Source organism: Syngnathoides biaculeatus, chromosome 12, assembly GCF_019802595.1.
Source record: "Syngnathoides biaculeatus isolate LvHL_M chromosome 12, ASM1980259v1, whole genome shotgun sequence".
NCBI classification, from domain to species: Eukaryota; Metazoa; Chordata; class Actinopteri; order Syngnathiformes; family Syngnathidae; genus Syngnathoides; species Syngnathoides biaculeatus.
This window is the reverse complement of record NC_084651.1, coordinates 9493995-9513326: the sequence shown is the minus strand read 5'-3', so window position 1 is coordinate 9513326 and position 19332 is coordinate 9493995. Positions and strand designations below refer to the sequence as shown.

The window sequence follows — 19332 nt, the reverse complement described above, 5'->3', positions numbered from 1 at the left end:
GGTGAGCGCATAGCGGCTGCTTTCAAAGACTGGATGAAAGCCCACTGTTGGAGTGTTCAGAAAGAGGAGAAGGCGGGAAAGGGCGGAGAGGAGACGAGCGACCGACCTCGTCACATTTTAACCGCGGCTACGTCGCTTACAACACGTTTGTTTCGCAAAACACGTGTACTTTGAGCGCAACTTTTGCGTGCGTTTCATCCGTGAACGGCCGCCAGAAAACATATGTATTATTTACTGAAGTGCACTAAACTGTTTCTCTGTGTGTGTGCAGCTGGCGAACTGGACAGACTTCTGTCTTCCCAGACTTCCCTGATCAAGAAGCTGAAGGAGGAGTGCCGCACCCTGGGAGCCGCACTGGAGGAGCTGACAGGAAACAGACGGTGAATACCGTTAGCGCCCTTCCTTTAAAGAAATACTACAAATGCTAATTCATAATTTTCATTTGTTCTGTGGTATCTTGTCATATGTTATATCATATATCATCACCAAGCTTGTGCGAAGTATAAAAATCCATTTTCCCTATTAAAATTAATTGAAATGACAAATGCCCCAAAAAACACCACTGTAAAAAAACATTTTTAATAAATAAGCAAATGCTACCTAAAGGTCAAGTGTCATGCCTATAAACATTCTAAAATAGATATTGTCATGAAAAATACATATAACATTATTCACTTCAATGTCCATACAAAAAAATAAATATGAGCAGGGAGCGCGTCATCCTTGCGCAAAATTGCAGAAGTCTCATACGACATCCAAGTGGTCGCCATATTGCCTGCATCCTCTGTTCATGACGTCTCACCGCGACATTTGCCATTGAAAACACACTGTGCCACCTACTGTGGGACACAGAAGTTCTTTTCAAAGAAGAGAACATCTCACAATTGAGTAAAGTGACCATAGCAATATTACCCTCACGTTTCGATCCATATCTAGATGATATGCGGATCACTTCTAACTAACGACAGACTCCCAGACAGTATGTATGTATGTGCCAGCCTAGCCGAAGGTGTGCATGGCACCGATGGGTACATCAACACATTTAGCACCCTTGACTTACGTGCACGGTTCTTTTGTTACATTTTGAGAGGATTACCCAAATCCCCCAAAAATACAATTTTTTAGTAGCTGTATATACATCTACCTGTCATTTGGAACCCACGAAGCTCTCATCCTTTGCACCCGTGCATTCTATTTTCCATGACGAACCGGGTCGTTTTGAAAATATAGATTATAATCTTATGCAGAATAAAACCATCCTCCCGAGTGTTCACACAATATCCAGCAATATAACTGGCCGGCATTTTGGCTAATACGAAGGAACAACGAGCGACCTTCCCCGAAGTAGAACTAGTAGAAACAGACGAGACCGCTTGAGTGGGCGTCTTCTACTAACGTCACTTCCTGCTTCTTCTTGAAAACAAATCCATCGAGAGGATTTTCATGGCGGGAGTGACAAAAAAACATCTGCGTCAAAATCATGTTGTGTGGTGAAAAAAACTTATGGGTCCATTCCGACTGCCTTTTTTTTTTTTTTTTTTTTTCATTAATAACATACTAATAATCATGCATTTCATGACGGTGGCACTTTAAAAAAGGAGGGTCATATCATACCCTAGATGTTTTCAGATCATACCAGGACATATTTTGACTTAATAAATGCTGCATGCTGTATATTAAATCCTCCTTTTGACTTAGTAGACGCGACACGCTACTGACTCCATGTTCCCTTCCTGCCTGACCTGTTTTCTTGTTCAACCTGATGCGAGCGTATTCACAGCAGGCCTGCCTGGCTGTCCATCTGCCATGTTGGATGAGTGGGCCTGTTGTTGTTTGTGTGCGTGTGTGTGTGTGTGTGTGTTATCTATACATGTGTGTAAGTACACGTACGACAGTGACCCTGGGCCCAGTGTTCTGTCAGCTGTTGGAGCTGTGCTGCACATTAGTCACATGATGGCTTCCAATCTGGCCCTGACAGACCGCGCTGGCCTCACCAGCCACACGACACATGTACACACACTGGCATACACGCGAAGACGCTAAAGAATGCTGCAAACCACTAACAAATACGAATACTGACCAAATACCTTATATGTTCTATTATTTGTGTCTTATCATCCACATACTCTAGTAAGTGTGTGTGTGTAAGGTAGTTGAGCAGTAGTACAGTGGTGTCCGTTTGTGTGTGTTTATGATGTGTGTGGGTGGGCCTCTAGCTGTTTGAGCTCCTGGAGTCCAAGCCAAGTGTAGCGGTTAAAGTCCTGCTGGACAACTCCACTGACAATGCGCACACACACACACACACACACACACACACTGGGGCTGATGAGGGCCGCTACGTGCTGTTGAAGCAGAAAATGGGCTACGGATGCCCTCGAGGTTCATCACACATTGGGGACCCTTTTCACCTTGCATTTCATCTTGTGCTCTAACGACTTCTAGCGGACCAAAAAAAAAACCAAAACTGTCAGGTTTTATGAGAATAAAATAAATAAATAAATAATGACAAATTTACACAATTTGTTTGATTGGGGAAAAAATGGCAAATGTGAGAAAAGTTGATGTGGAACTCTCATTGAAAGTCAACTGTTATTATGTCATTTTACAGGAGAAAGAGCAACAAAAATAAAGTTAACAGAATTTAATATGGGCGGCACGGTGGCTCAGGTGGTAAAGCATTGCCCTCACAGTTCTGAGGTGACGGGTTCAATCCCGGACCCGCATGTGTGGAGTTTGCATTTTCTCCCTGTGCCTGTGTGGGTTTCCTCCGGGCACTCCACTTTCCTCCCACATTCCAAAAACATGCAAGATTAATTGGACACTCTAAATGGCCCCACGGTGCGACTGTTTGTCTCCATGTGGGCTGCGATTGACTGGCAACCAGTTGAGGGTGTACCCTGCCTGCTGCTCGTTGACAGCTGGGATAGGCTCCAGCAATCCTCGTGAGGATAAGCGGCTACGAAAATGGATGGATGGATGGAATTTAATACAAATAAAGTCAGGATTTTACAAATGAAGCAAGAAACGGTGTTCACTTTATTGTGGCATTATGATGACTTTTTCGGAATACATTTCTGCATAATGGAACTTTTGCCATCTTTTTTTAATGACTCCCTTGCTTGTAGCATTAAAATATTATTCTTATTCCTCCCCCCCCCCCCCCAATCCCATGGTGTGTGTTTGCGTAGGCGCGAAGTGGAGCAGCTGGCTGTGGTGAATCAACACCTTCAGGACACGGTGAAGAGCACGCGAGCCCGATGCCTCGACATGGAGAAACAGTGCGTTCAGCACGGACGCGTGCATCACACGATGAAAAACAGGTACGCCGCAACATGTACCCTTTCAACCCTTATTGGGCCAAGGCACATATTTCAGATTTGAAAAATGTCATGGCACACAAACAAACTAAAATCATTTCCTGCAGCACACATCAAGCGTTCTCGCTAGTTAAAAAAAAGAATCCCTTTTGTGTATATCTTTACTTGGCTTTAACAATATACTGGTGAGAACAATATCCGTGTTTTTGTCATAATCATATAAGCCAAAGAAAAAGCTGAGATCATCCTCTGATGCTTGGTGAACTGAGCTAGGGGGCTTGGGGGGGGGGTCTTGCTCTGCAACTTGAGAATGGCAGCTTGTGTTTTTGCAACTTCACAGGCATAACGCTGTCAAAATAGTAAAAATAGGAATCCGTGCGGCTACTCTCATCCATGCATCCATTTTCTTTGCCACTTATCCTCACAAGGGATTAAACCCGGGACATCAGAACTGTGAGGCCAACGCTTTACCAGCTGATCCACCGTGCCGTTGATTACTCTTACACCAGAAAAAAAGTTACTTGGAGGAATAAAGTTCTAATATTGCAAGAGTAAAGTTGTCCTTTTACCATTTTATAGACTTCAAGTGCTTCCTTATTTGGCTTTGCCATCAGTCTGTGTGTGTTTGTGCATGTGTGTGTGCGTGTGTGTGTGTGTGTGTGTCTCGGCAGGGGCGCCTGGCATGTCGCCTGTCTCTCTGCCCATGTGGCCCAGAGTGTGTGTGGGTGTTGTCGTCCCACTCTGTCGAATCTGTACATCAGCACCTCACCTAGACACGAGCGCGAGGCGCTCTACATATTGCCTCCCACCCACCAGTTAACCTATGGCCGGGCAGACAAACATACACAAAAGTTTAGCGCGTGGCAGCTGCACGCAAAAAAACCCAAAACAAAACAAAAACAATATAGCTTGTCCTCAACGATTCAGAAAATGGATGGGAGAAGGTATCGCTCCTCATAGCGTGCGTGCGTGCGTGCGTGCGTGCGTCGGTCCTCGGGAGGTTCGGCTGAGCAGGGAGGCGCCTGCCAAGCGCGGATGGGCCGGGAAGCTGGCGCCCAAACTTGGCGGCGTGTTCCCCAGCTGAACTATGATAATCAGCGTTGGCATTTAACAAGATGTGTTTTCTGCTTTGACACTTTGCTCAGTGCATGAATCCTCTTGCTAGTTGCTGCACTTCTCAAGCTTTTTTTTTTTTTTTTTTTTTTTTTTTTTTTGACACGCCTGACCAGACTTTTTCTTTTGTCTTGGTGGTGGTTGTTTTTTTTTTTTTTGCTTGTTTAAATGTTTTGGCAATGTCTTTTTTTTTTTTTAGTTTTTTTAGTTGCAGATGAATGTGTTTACCAATGAGCGTATGCTGCTTGTGGGTATTTAGAAGAGAAGAGATGAGAATTACAGCACTTTGCAAATGTTTTGGTGCATTAAAAATATAGTATATACCGTAATTTCCGGCATACAAGCCCCGACTTTTTTCACACGCTTTCAAAACTGCGGTTTATGCAGTGATGCAGCTAATTTGTGCATTTTTTCTAATGGCCGCAAGGGGGAACTCGAGCGGAAAAGGTAAGAATGAGACCGGTGGAAAATATGACTTTTACTGGCCCTGTTAGTGCTGCACTAGCGTTAGCGCTGCACTAGCGTGTCGCTGCTGTGTTACTAGCATGTCTTGGTGATATTTAGCGGTAAGTTTTATTTTAACCGGGCCTGTTAGCATTAGTGCTAATGCGGCGTTAGCACTAGCGCGACACTAGCGTTAGTGCGAGCTTTAGCGCAGTTAGCACTAGCGTGAGCACCGCGCTCGTGTTATACTCTTTCTGTGGACCGTCTTTGTAAATATCTCATGTTTCAATGTGGGATTCAATCTGGGCACTTGTGGCTTTTACACAGCTGCGGAGTATGTATGTACTAAATGGTATTTCCTGTAAAAAATGTACTTGTGAGGCTTGTAACCAGGTGTGCTCTGTAGGCCGGGCATTACGGTAATAAGGCAGTTTTATTCCACCTAGGCACATATTTATCAAGGTTTGGTGACTTGAACAGACGCCCAAGTCGCAGAGAGTGGAGCAAAACATACAAAAACGAGATGTTGGTGCGCCACTTATTAACATTGAACCACAAAACAACATTGCGCGGTTGTCCCCCGGCCGCTGTAATTACATTGTAATAATGCAAAGAAAGGGAAACGGGCTAAAAATGGATTGAATGTGGATATATGAGAGCCACATTCTTTACTTACTATTATTATTTACTGCATTTGTCCATTTCTCAATCAGAGACCACGTTTTGCCTCTTAGCCACAGGTACATATGAAATGATCAATACATGGAAGTACTGTGAGTCACTGATGGTGTAGTGGTACACACGCCTGCCTTTGGTGCGGGCAGCGTGGGATCGATTCCTGCTCAGTGATGGTGTCGATATCGGCCCTGTTCACGGTGTAGTCTGCCTTTCCCCTGAAATTAGCTGGGATTGGCTCCAGCTTTCCTGCAAGCCCTGTGAGGATAAGCGGCTTGGATAATGTCTTGTGATGTCTTGTGAAATAAAATACATGTACACAATGCATATATCGCTATTTATACAGTGAAACCTCGATGAAACGGAGTAATGGAGGCGCTCGGCTGCCTTGTCAATGCCCACATTCAACATGGCCACCATTTGTTTGCGAAAGTTCACGTGATTAAAATTTTTACAGCCGCGATCATACAAATTTTGAATTGCAGTAAAAATGGTTGCCGACTGTCAGCAGCGCTCGAAAACTATCTACAAAATCTCGCACGGAGTTGGGTCGCGTTGGTCTGCGTGCAGCGCACCAGTGACGCAGATAATGACAGCGAGGTGCGCGCACAAGCGTGTCACAGTCGACTCGTTACTGTGTTAGCCTCTATGAATGTTACTCGATCCCCGGCAGGGCCTCGAACGCATCACGGGGCGGCCCATCCCGTCGCCCCGAGGCCTTTCAAGGTGTAATCCGTTAACAAGTCAAGCAAGCGAGTGGCCTCGTCACCATCCAGCGCCTTCTTGGTCCCCTACCCTACCCTCCCCTCCCCTTCACCCCCCCCCCCCCCCCCGCCTTCCCTTCCCTTTCCTCCCATCGCCGCAATCTGTGCCGTGAAGAGCAAAACATTTGGAAAATCAGCTTGATGTATTTTTACCGGGCAAGGCGGCTGCCAAACGACACAGGGGTTTTTTAACACACACTTCATTATTTATTTGACTATTTCTGTGTTGTTTACATCATCATGATGATGAGGAGTGGATGGAGCTGCCAAGAATGACTACAAACCAAAATAGTACATATTATTACGGCACATATTGTTCAATAAATGGTATTATTAGTTTTCTCAGTTCTGTCTACTATTTAAAGCGTCGCATTATTGTTGGACATTATTATGCTTTTCAGATGTACCAAATAAAATGTTTTACGTAATTACTTAATTAAAAACAAATGTTGGAATTAAAAGTGAATTTCCAGATGTACTAGTTTTTAATAAAAAAAAATAATCTTTGAAAATGTTTTTTGAGTGAATAAAATATATCACACTATTGCAATAAAAGTGGAATGTAACAATATATCATTTTACAAAAAATGAACTTTACATTTTTGTCATTAAATTTTATAAAGATAAACATTGCCAAAAAATTCAAAAATGTAAAAATATGTATAAACATCAAAAAATATACTTTTTATTTAAAAGCTAAGAGATGACAAAAATCTAAAAAATTACAACTAATTATTGAAATGATTATTTTAAAATGAAAAATAAACTGGTTACTGTTTACCAAATTTACAATTTAAAATAAAGATTTTTTTTAAAAATGTTGGTGGCTGTTACAAGATCTGACTATTTTTTAAATTTTAAGATAATTGAAAAAACATCAACTTTATCATTTTAAAACAGAACTGGAATGTTTCCACATTTTTCTTAAATTCCCTTTTCAATCGAAAATATGAAAAATATGGATAAAAACATTACCAAATGAAAAAAGATCAAATATTTTATGTAAAAATGTTACTAAGAGAATTTCATGATTCAATTTAAACATGAATAATAATTAAACTCCTATCGACTTAGATAAGTGTAATGACTTTTTCGTACTGACAAAAAAAAAATAAAATAGTAAACATTACAAAACAAAAAAAACTGAGCACTCATATGTATATAAAACTGAACATAAAATACAATACATATATTTTTGGCAGGCCTGACAGAACCAACAGCAATATCATTTTCTTTTCTTTATTTTTTGTCCCCTACTTCTCCAAAAATGAGCCCTTTCTTAAGATGTGCTGTCCGGTGCCCTTCCCCGCTGCCCTCTCTTCTTTCTTCGTCTTCCTCTTCCTCCTCACCCTCTTCTTCCTCTCCTTCTGTCACTCGTCCGCTTTGCTGCGGCGAACCTCGCGCAAATCTTCAGTCGGCGCACAGCTGCTCGCGGGCCGCCTCGCCAATTATCACCACATACAACCGTGCGCACACTTAGGTCACGTGCACACACACTTCTCCATTATGTGTGTGTGTGGTGCAACATACAGTATATGCGCAGATGTGTGTGTGCGCGGATCCACAGGCCCGACTGGGCCATATGGCCTCTGTGAACAAGGATGGTGTGTGCGTCTGGAAGGAGGGATGGCGGCCCATGTGCACCATGAGCTGTGCGAGCAGTTGTTGGATTGTGGTGTGTGTGTGGTGTGTGTGTGTCTGTGTGTCTGTGTGCGCGCGCACCAGAGGCTCCAGGAGATTGCTTAATGGAACAAATGGTCGTGACGGGCCGCGGGAAGAAGGAACAGGCTCGCTACTACCGCGGGCGAGCGACGAGCCCTGGGGGGGGCGAGGGCTGCTTCATCTGGGCGCCTGCCACACACACACGCGCACTGTGTGCTGCCATGCCCCAGAAGCTAGGACGACGCTCCTTGCAAAAACTTTTCATTTGCAAATTAAGTTGGCAGCGGTTTGAAGAATATGAGACTCATTGCTGTGTGTCTGTGTGTGTGTGGGAGCGAGAGAGAGACTTAAAGGATGATGAACTGTCTACAGTAGAATCTAATTTATTGCCTGTAGTCTGTGAACGTACTCAATACCCACAGTACATACAGTACACAGTTCCCCGCAGTATTATGGTTCATCCTATTCAAGTGAACATGATGCGTTTGTTGTGTTTGTTTATGAGGTCATTGGACCTGAATACACGCCACACTATTAGGACATTTTGAATTATGAGTGTGTGTGTGTTGGATGGGGGGCTAGGTTCTCGGTAAAAATCTGTTTTACCCCTTCCACGTTTTCACCTTACTAGAACACACTTTTTGAAGTATTTATTCACACCTGTTCTCACACGTTTGCTCACACAGTTCTCTCCCCCCCCCCCAAAAAAAAAGAGGCAGAGTGCGCTTGCTTCAAGTTGTTTGCCACCCCTAACTAGTGTTTACTGCAACGCTGACACATAAGACAAAAATGTTGAAATGTTCACCCAAACCAAATAATTTTGTCCAACCAAAGCTAGACTGTTACCGTAATTCCCGGCCTGCAGAGCGCACCCGGTTATAAGCCTCACCGAGTACATTTGTAAAGGAAATACTATTTGGTCCATACATATGCCGCAGACGTGTAAAAGCCGCAAATTCCCACATTGAAACACGAGATCGTTACAAAGACGGTACACAGAGCTAAAGGTAGCGCCGCCGCGTTAACAGGGCTGGTTAAAAAAAAAAAACATTGGTAAAAATCACAGAGACACGGCAGTAAAACGCTAGCGCAGCGCTAACAGAGCCGGTGTGACGGTCTGAGCGCTCCCCCATGCTGAAAATTCTCCTTGTGATGAATTATTGTTATTATTATTATTGTTATTAATGCATGCATTAATAACGGGGGAACTCTGTGTGCGAAGCAGACGCTTACTGGGAAATCTCGCGGTCTCATAGTTCGCCTTTTTCTATATAGAGGGAGCTAACATACGTTATAACTTAACCCTAACCTAAACTTTAAACAAAATAAATAAAATAATTTTAAAAAAGATATCCACACATATATGTACGTACGCTGCGTTCGTTTTTCTGAGACATCCATAGTGAACATGAACACTCGGCGGCAAGTTGTCGAATGGCGCATGTTGAAGCGTGGACGGGGATGTTTCAGAATGGCCGGAAGTTTACTCACATGCGCATTACTCACAAAGAGACTTTGCAGCATAGGGAGCGCTCAGACCGTCACACCGCACCTGTAAAAGTCACTTCCTCGGCACATCTATTCCACCGGTGTCACTCTTACCTTTTCCGCTTGAGTGCCCCCTTGCAGCCGTTAGAAAAAATGCACAAATTAGCCGAATCACCGCATAAACCGCAGGGTTGAAAGCGTGTGGGAAAAAAAGTCCCGGCTCATAGGCCGGAAATCACGGTACTATTCCAACTATTATTAAGCCTAAATCTAATAGAAATGGACACGAATGCTATGATAGTAGACCTTCAAACAACTGCGACTTTAACCCGAACAGAGCAGTAACGGATACAACATTTTCTCTGCTCTTCCAATAGACTTCAGTGTACTTAATCGGAACATTTTCTAAAGAAAAAACAGCCAGACTTTCAGTCTTGAGGCAACATAATGGCACACGGCCCCCGTGGCATGTGGCACAATGCGGAGTTCTCAATTTTTCTCGGACAGTTGAGTGTTCAAGAGGATTAGTAGATTTGTTCTTGTGCAATTTACGACAACCCAATTGGGTAACAACGTGTAGAACAAAAGCAAGAAACAGACAACAGACTAACTGTATCAGTTGGGGGTGGGGGGCGTGGGGTGGGGGGGGGGGTTGACCATTTTTGAACGTAGGAGGTTTCCACCCGACAGCGACGGTAAGCGTTACTTTGTGCTAAGTATCACACAAAGCATATTTCCGCATTTACACGCGTCATTCTGGACCAAAATTCACGAGTTGAATTATGAATCCCAACACTTGGACGCATTTGACAACTTTGCGCGCTCACGTTTTCCAGAATCTCTCATTTGTCATTTCAACAATCCCAAATGTGTCGTGATTCCTCATTTTTCGTGACCCAAGTTAACGCCGACATTTGACATCTTGATGGCCTCCTCCTGAAACGTGAAATTGTTGACCTCGATCAGGATGCAAGCAGAATTCTTGATTGCATTCCCCCTTATACTACTACTTCATATACGTACCTCCCAAACTCAGCAATATTTTTCATATATAGGAGGAAAATGAAAATGATATGATCTCATTGCGGACCACTCTGCAGTTATTTTTTTTTTGCATACCCCAAATGTACACATTTTATAGTTCCCGTGTTCAGCACTATAACTGTGTATATCCATCCATCCATTTTCTGAGCCGCTTATCCTCACGAGGGTCGCAGGGAGCGCTGGAGCCTATCCTGGCTGTCAACGGGCAGGAAGCGGGGTACACCCTGAACTGGTCCCCAGCCAATCGCAGGCCACATTGAGACAAACAGCCGCACTCACAATCACACCGAGGTGGCAATTTAGAGTGTCCAATTATTGTTGCATATTTTTTCTGATGTGGGAGGAAACCTACACAGGCCTGGAGAGAACATGCAAACTCACACAGGTGGGGCCGGGATTGAACCCAGGTCCTCAGAACTGTGAGGCCAACACTTTACCAGCTGATCCACCGTGCCGCCTGTACTGTGTATACTGAATAAATATTCGGTCCTGCCTTGGCCTCTAGATGGCGGCCATGCTTCGTCCTGGTCTCCGCGTCGGCATCTCCGTCGCGGCCCAGTCGGGTGGCGTCGCCCCGTTTGTGCACATCGGCAGCGTCGGAGCGCTGAGGCGGCGTAAGTGGCCAGAGGCCCCGCAAGCTGCACTCTTTCCGAGTGTGCAAAGTCAGCGAGTGCACCTTGTAAAATGTACCTCATAAACGCGCTGCTGCTGTTTTTAGCGCCGCTCTTTAAGACACACTTGGACGGGTCGTCGACGCGCCTGCGGCGCACACGCGACGCTTAAATGAACGCAAGCACTTCCGAAGCGTTTCTTCACTTTGAAGCTGCAGCTGAAGCCAGACGTTTACATCCACTCTGCAAATTCTTTTTTTTTTTGTCTCACTGTTTGAAGTACAATCAAACTAAACCTCACCTATTTCAAATATGTCAGGATCACCAAAATTATTTCATTTTGATAAATGCCACAATACTGACAGAGAATTTTCTTTGAGGTTATAAGTTTACTATACATCCATTTCCTTAGTATGGAGGTTTTTACTTTGTTATAATATTTCTGTGTGATGTCTATTTTCTGAAGAGCTCCAGTTCCTGCTGGAGCAAAAACAGCCCCACAACATGACGCTGCCACCCCCATGCTTCACAGTTGGGACGGTGTTCTCAGGTCTAGAACCTTGCCCCTTTTTCCTGCAGATTTAACATTGGCCATTACGGCTAAACAGCTCCACTTTAGCTTCATCAGACCACACGTCCTATCTCCAGAACTTAAGATCTTTGTCTTGGTGTCTTTTTGCAAACTGTAATCTGTTTTTGTTATGTTTCTTTATGAATAACAGCTTCATTCTCGGTAAGTGGCCTTTCACTCCGTGTCTGTGAAGGACTTGTATCACTGTGGACAATGACATTTTCTTTTCCAGCTTCACCCAGCATCTTCACCAGGTATTTAGCTTTTGTTCTGGGGTTGGTTTTCCCATTTTTTTTTTTTTTTTTTTGCCTTAAAATGTCAGTGGACATTTTTTTTTTTGGGGGGGGGGGCTGAATTACTTATTTTAAATTCCCCGAACGTCATAGATGCACGAGGCTTAGATGGAGAAAGATGACACGCTGTGGCGACCCCTTACGGGACAAGCCGAAAGGAAAAGAAGAAGAAGATTTTCAAACTAATATTCTTATTCTTATCTCTTATTATTTTTGAGTTTAAATACACGTCACGGATTTACACATTTACACACACACACACACACACACCCGGAAGACAACGATAAAAGCCGAGTCTTTCGTGTGGTCGTGATGAAAATGTCATCGCACATGTTGTGCACGTGAGCATAGCAACAACTGGCAAGAGAGGCTGGTGGGGGGAGGGTATGACCTGCAGACACACTTATGTTATAGCAACATTCTGTGTGTGTGTGTGTGTGTGTGTGTGTGTGGCAGCTGCAGCTCGTCGCCTGTGGCGGTGTTTTTGCAACCAGGCAAGCTTACTGGCTAACCTCGAACCCGCTTAACATGCAATCAAGAAATACAATTACTACCTCAAATAAAAAAACAATACATAAATGCCTCCTGAAAATACCCCCACACCACTCCCCAATTCTCCAAATCGAAATAAAAGAGGCTAGGCTAACTCTTAGCTTGTGTGTTAGATTGCGGTTGCAAGCTCTTCTCGTCATTTTCATTGTGGCGAACGACCAATGAGACAGTTGCTCCTCCGGTTGCTGGCCAATAGCGAACAGCTTCAGCGAGTTTCCTGATTGGCTGTCGTCAGGTTTCGCGTCGCAATTGCGGAGTGCGCAGCGGACCGCAGCTCCGTACTGGCTGCGTGCGCATCAGAATTTTGAGTCAGAAATATTGATCAGGTTTTCCATCCATCCATTTTCTTTGCCGCTTATCCTCACAAGGGTCACGGGAGTGCTGGAGCCTATCCCAGCTGTCAAGGGGAAGGAGGCGGGGTACACCCTGAACTGGTCGCCAGCCAATCGCAGGGCACATGGAGACAAACAGCCGCACTCACAATCACACCGAGGGTCAATTTAGAGCGTCCAATTATTGTTGCATGTTTTTGGGATGTGGGAGGAAACCGGAGTGCCCGGAGAAAACCCACACAGGCACGGGAGAGAAAATGCAAACCCCAAACAGGTGGGGCCGGGATCGAACCCGGGTCCTCATAACCGAGACGCCGACGCTCTACCAGCTGATCCACTGTTCCGCCGATCTGCAACATGACATAAAAATAAAATGAAATTTGCAAATTTGCCTTTAAAAGAGACTAAAAGATGAAACAACTAAATGAGGCAAGAATAAATAAAATGTCCATAGATCGGAATTAGGACTTGAAAATAAAATACAAAAAATATAAAATAAAAACAATATCTTTGTCACAGATATAAAACATGGCTTATTTGTAAAATAAAATACATAAACTATAAATGGCAACCTTCGGGAGCAGCCGGTCGGACGCAGAGAAGAAGGGGAGGCCCAAACACCATTTGAACATTTAAAAAAGTAAAGAATCTTCAAATCAGTTTTGGAGTGCACTGGAGGCCAGCATGGGAGTTTCGTGCTCCCTCTTATGTGCTCCAGTTACGTGGCGAGCAGCCCGGCCGACGTTTTCATCGGAAAAGGAGGAAACCGATTTCAAAATTTCACCGATTTTCAGTGTAGTCCTCAGTTCAAATATTGAGTGGTCAACTCGAGCGTTTTACGAGCAAATCGAGGAACGAAAACAAAAATGCACCCCGCGCAGGATGACGCTCACGCTCGGCGCAATCTTTCCGACCTCCTCAAATCGAGGGGCAACGTGCGTAACGTGCGTGTCCTGCCCTCCGTTGACATTTCCCGCATGTCAGCGTCTCGATGTGTGGCTCTGGCTCAAACCCTCGCCAGGCTTTTGAACAACTCAAATATGACTTTTAATGGCCGCATCCTTCATCCTTTTAGTGGCTGTTCCCTCCTCGGCCCACAGGAAATGATGCTCTCCCACCTGTAAATAAACAAACACTTGCTGTGGGCGACCACTCGTGTGTGTGTGCGTGCAGTGTTTCATGATCAAGACTGTCAGGGGAAATTACTGCAGAGTGCCCCCCAGCTAAACCTGCTTGGAATTTTGACTGCTGTCACGCGCGTGTCCCTGCGCACGCGCACACACACTTTCTGTCCAGCAAGGGGCGTCCTTTTACCAGGTCAAAACGTCCTTGTGTCATGCGGCCACCAATCATTCAAGTCACTTTTGCAGTGATGTGCGCCTGTCTGCAAAAGGCATTAAGCCACATTAATCCTAATTAATGAATGACTGCGCCAGTGGATGGAGGGCATCGGGTGGATTTTGGGCGTTAGCTACAACGTGCACACCATCCCCCCACCTTCTGAAGTGGGTGTGTGAAATGTGGCTTGGGGTGAGGCTGTTCAAGGTCTGAGGTTGGCCTCACGACATTGGCTGCGTGTGTGTGTGAGAGAGAGAGAGAGAAGCTGCATGGAGCACGTATTATGAAAAAATCAGCTTCCGATATCGAGTCCATTAAAAGCTTGAAAGGTTGCACTTCCATTTCCACTTCCATTCCCATTTGTACACTTTATATTAGCATACAATGTCACAAAGTGCACATTTTTTTGGGGCGGGGTAGTAATTTGATTTTAAATATATATGGAAAAACGTAAACAGCTTAATTACGATTTACATATATTTATGTTTTGATGAGTTTTCCAGTCACTTGTGGCTTCTGGTAATCAAAATAAAAATGAATGAAATGTGAGAAAGATATTTTTGACACAAATTGCTAAATATAAACTTTTTTAAAAGTGTATTTCTGAGTCTATTTTTTTTTTTAAGTATATTGTCGGGACACAAACTCTCAAAGAAAGATGAAAAAAGTCAGTGTAATCAAACAATATATATATATTAATCTGTATTTGTAATACACATTTTCAAATATATATCTTTAAGAACACAAAATCAGAAGAATAAAAAAAATTGAAGAAATAAGTGTATTTTTAAAATTTATTTTGGGGGCACACAAAGTTATTTTGACTCATAAATTGATAAAAGTTCATTTTTGGTACCATAATTTTCAGAAAGGTTAAAAAATGCTGGTATATTTTTCACAGACACATTCTCCCAAAACTTTAAAATATATATTTTTATTGAAAGAATGTATATATTTGGAACACCTTTTTTTTTCAAAAACATATTTTGGGGTCACAAGTCCAAATGAAAAAAAATACAAAAATAAATTTTAAAAAATTTTCACCAATTTTGCAAAAGTTTTTCTTTTCTCCATAAAAAAAAATGGGGAACATAAATTCCTTCCACTGCTGATCGTTGTCCGGATGTTCATTTTCAACATGTTCAAAAACTTGAACTTACTTGATTTTGTACCTAATCAATTGTCTCCTGTTGAGCGCTGTTTAAAGCTCTGATGGAGCCAAGTTTTTTTTTTTTTCAATATTTGCTTCTCTCGCGGCCAAGACTCTTTGTGTGTCAGTCAATAATTGCGTGTGTGTTTTTTAGACTTCAACAGTTGGACCGTCGATGTCAGAGCAGCGCCCAGCAGGTGTGTGAGCTGCTGGCCAAACAGAACCACATGATGATCAACCACACACGACAGCTCCACGACTAACGCACGCAATATCAAAAAGTGTCGTGTGACGAAATGAATTTCTGTAAGCATGTCAGCGTTGCTCTTTTTCTACTTTTATTTCGACTTCTTTAGTCTGACTTCACAGATGCGATAAATTGAATAACATTTAGTCTGTTTCTTTTGTGTTTAAGCAGGATAGCAATCGTGTGTATTTATAAAACTTTTTTTCATGATGGAATAAATTAAATCTTTTATTTAATAAAACTTGTTTAAAAAAATTATTTCTGTCTAATTGGAATATTTTTGTTGAATAAATAAATTCATAAATATTCAGATATGCTGCACCTTTATTACATTCTAACGGGATTAGACTTTATATATTTTTAAAACAATATTCAGAAACGTATATATAGTTCAAGACAAGTTTCCATACAGTGTGCAAAAACACTTTTCATTTTTTTATTTCATTGTCCAAAGTAAAAACAGACCAAGCATCTCCCGTTTCAGGTCAATTATTTTGTTTTGTTAAATGCCAAAAAAAAAAAAAATCAGAAAATCTCTTTGACAATTTAAATATATAGAAAGTTACTATAAAACTAATTTTCTATATTTTCCATTTGTTTTTTTTTCTTTGAAAAAATAATTGATATAATATTAAAATAAAATTGATTGGCAGTACATTTTGCACCATGAAAGTTAACCTTTGACTTTTTTTTTTTAACATGTTCATACTTTTTACATTCGGCATGATTTGCGCCCTCCTCCAGTTTTTTAAATAAATAAATAAGATTAAATAAAAAGAAAGAAATTACATCCCATCAACCCTTTTACTAACTAACTAAGTTCGTTTTTTTTTTCTTTTTGAAGCATAAAAACGTCTGAAGGCATAATTTATTTTAGTGCAACTATATAAGAAGGAAAATAAAGTCCACCCCTTCTAGGTTGATGGAACTGCTTTTTTTTTCTTTTTTTTTTTTAACTCCCTGGCTAGAGAGCCTCACTGTACAACAGCGCGCGCGCAGACACACAAAAACATAAAAAACCACCACTGGAGGCCGCTGAAATGTTTCTGTTCTTTTTTTTTTTTTTTTTCCTATTTATTCCAAAAAGGGAAGATGGCAGATATGGCATTAATTGAAAAACTCAAAACATCTCCATTTTTATTTTCAGGTTTCTTACTTTTGTCCAGTGTGCCTCAAAGAAGCACATCATATACTGTTCTGTACGTTGTCAAGAATAAAAGTTTTTTTTTTGTTTTTTTTTTCAGTCAGACTGCAGAATGAACACAAACAAGATGACATCCAATAAATTAGAAAACAAATTCAAGTGATAATAACACTGACATTCAAATGATAATAAATAGCATGACATACATTTTGTCTATTTCAACTGCATTGCATGTTAAATGCATGGTTTTTAAAATGTTGCTGCATTTAAATAAATTATTATTATTATTATTATTTGTCTTTGTTTTTGGAATGAAACCAATAAGGCTTTCCTGGCGTGTGAAGACAAACTTAACGCGAAAGGACCGGCCGGAACGTTGGAAGACGCGACCGCTCCAGGGCGACTGACGTGACAAACGCCGCCCTCTGCCGCGCACGTGAAAGACCGACAGAGCGCCTTTCGTCGCAGTCGGGTCTCGATGTAGCTGAAGCCTATCCCAGCCTATTTTGAGCGAGAGGCCGGACCGGTCGCCAACAGACAAACGAAACACACATTTGGATCATTTAGAACTTTCAGTGAAGCTCTTTTTTTTGGGGGGGGGGGGGGGGCATGGGACGAAGCTGGATTCAACCCAGGATCTCCTGCCCGCGAGGCAGACCTATCAACCGCTTTTCGACGTGCCGCTTCCAACTACTCCTCGACTCTCACCGGCCTTCCTTCGTCGACTTTGCTTTTCTTCCATTGTCTTCCGCTTCCCTACTTGCGCTTCTTTCCCGCCGTCTTCGGCTCACACCGACGCCCCGACAATAAATACTTTTAATATCGATAAACTTGTCATGTCTGTCTTCAACACGTCCCGTCAACTGCGCTTGTCACATTATGATCACAAAACCCAAAAACAAAACAAACAGAAGTTCGGAAAGTTCAGACTTCCGCCAAGGCGTTAAACCCACAAACAAAACAATCAAACAAAAACAACAATACTTACATGGTAATAACGCATGTTTAATTAGACTATGACCAAAAACTAAAAATAATTGAAATTATTTTTGGGGGAATGGAGGGGGTCAACAGGAATCTACAGTGCAACTTTTGGAATGCCATTAATATGTATTGTTTATTATATACTGCATAATGTATTATGGACACTCTGTCCTATATCATTCATAAATGTACTATTAATAATTAATAATTATTTTTGGGAGGATGGAGGGGATAAACAGGAATCTACAGTGCAACCTTTGGAATAATATTAATATATATTGTTTATTATATACTGCATAATATAATATTGACAATTTGTCGAATATCATTCATAGATGTATTATTAATAACGCAATGGAAATATTAGTAACCCATTCAATGTAAAACCAAAAAAAAATTATTATTATGGCAACAATAAGACACACAGTGTCTTAATTGTTGTCTTTGATATCAAAATTAGAGGTTCAACTCCGCCGACTTTACCAGTGCGCAATGACAATTTTAGCTTGAAGTCGATGAATCGCCAATCACGTATTTTGACAAAAACGAGCACCGTTGATGCGAAACCACCAACTACGTCTACGTTTGCGCCGACTAGACAACTAGTTGACTTTATCACTAATCTTGAACCGACTGATCAACTTTACCACTATGCAATGACAGCAATGCTCGAAGCCAATAAATCGCATTAGCAACACTTGCGAATGGCTGAAATCAACGAAGTGAAAGACGACAACAAGAAAAATCAATAAATAAAATCAACAGTCGAGGAATCAAATCGACTATCATAGCCGTAGCGTCGACTACAAAAAATCTGGAGTTGTTCAACTCTTGTTGCTGAGCAGCCAGGCTAGTAACGCATACCAGATTGCTAGCTAGCTAACACTTTGTACCAAAAAGTTCCATAGCTAGCTAGCTATGATCGCATTATCCTTCAATTGCCGTCAACTATACCTGGGAAAGTCTACAGTACTGTGACGTCATGGATGCAACTTCCGAGGTGTATTTTTGAAAACTCCCCCCCCCCCCCCTCCAAAAAAAAGGGCCTTGGCGGAGGTCTGAACTCTCGTGGGCACAAGAACTCGTACATCCTGTGCAAAACCCTAAAAGAAAAAAAACAAAAGAGATCACAGTAACTAATAAATAGACAAATAACGCTTGGCAGAGGTAAAAAGCGACGGAACCGTTTTCGACATCCTTCGGCCATTTTGTTTCCTCAGTTCTAACGTTCCGAGATTCCGCCGGTAGAAAAAAGTCAAATAGAAAAATGACCGCGATAATAAATAAGCCAGAAGTACCTCCGCCAAGGAAAGATCGTCGTCGTGGTCGTCGAAACGTTTGCGTCGGACTCCCACGTCTCACTTCCGTCCAGTCTTCAATCGGGGAGCGAGTGTTGCATTGTGGGTGGTAAAGCTAGAAAGGGGGGGAGGGGGCGTCGTGGTCGGCGAACTGCTGTGCTTTGATGAGGAACCTCCTAGCGTGCGTACGTGACATCCTGTACTCATTTAGAGTGCAAAATCGACGCGGACGTGTCTTAGCTTAAAAGTTAGCAGCAAGCGGAGGCGTAGATGCGTTGCTAGCTAGCCATCAGGGCTGGGCCACT

The 19332-nt window shown here is 42.5% G+C and overlaps 1 protein-coding gene across 4 annotated transcripts in view; it reads left to right on the top strand.

Annotated features, from left to right (window-relative positions):
- The window catches only part of sdccag8 (SHH signaling and ciliogenesis regulator sdccag8), a 55480-nt gene extending 36226 nt beyond the window's left edge, over window positions 1–19254 (top strand). For 2 of the 4 annotated variants that reach the window (XM_061836513.1, XM_061836516.1), the window contains exons 15-17: window positions 272–380; window positions 3189–3320; window positions 11585–19254. In XM_061836513.1, coding sequence (XP_061692497.1) covers window positions 272–380; window positions 3189–3320; window positions 11585–11807 — 464 coding nt within the window. In that variant the 3' untranslated portion in view covers window positions 11808–19254. Of the gene's footprint in view, window positions 1–271; window positions 381–3188; window positions 3321–3745; window positions 4379–11584 lie in introns of those variants that run through there. The other 2 variants (XM_061836514.1, XM_061836515.1) reach the window with 2 other exon arrangements.
- Window positions 19255–19332: the final 78 nt, after the last annotated feature.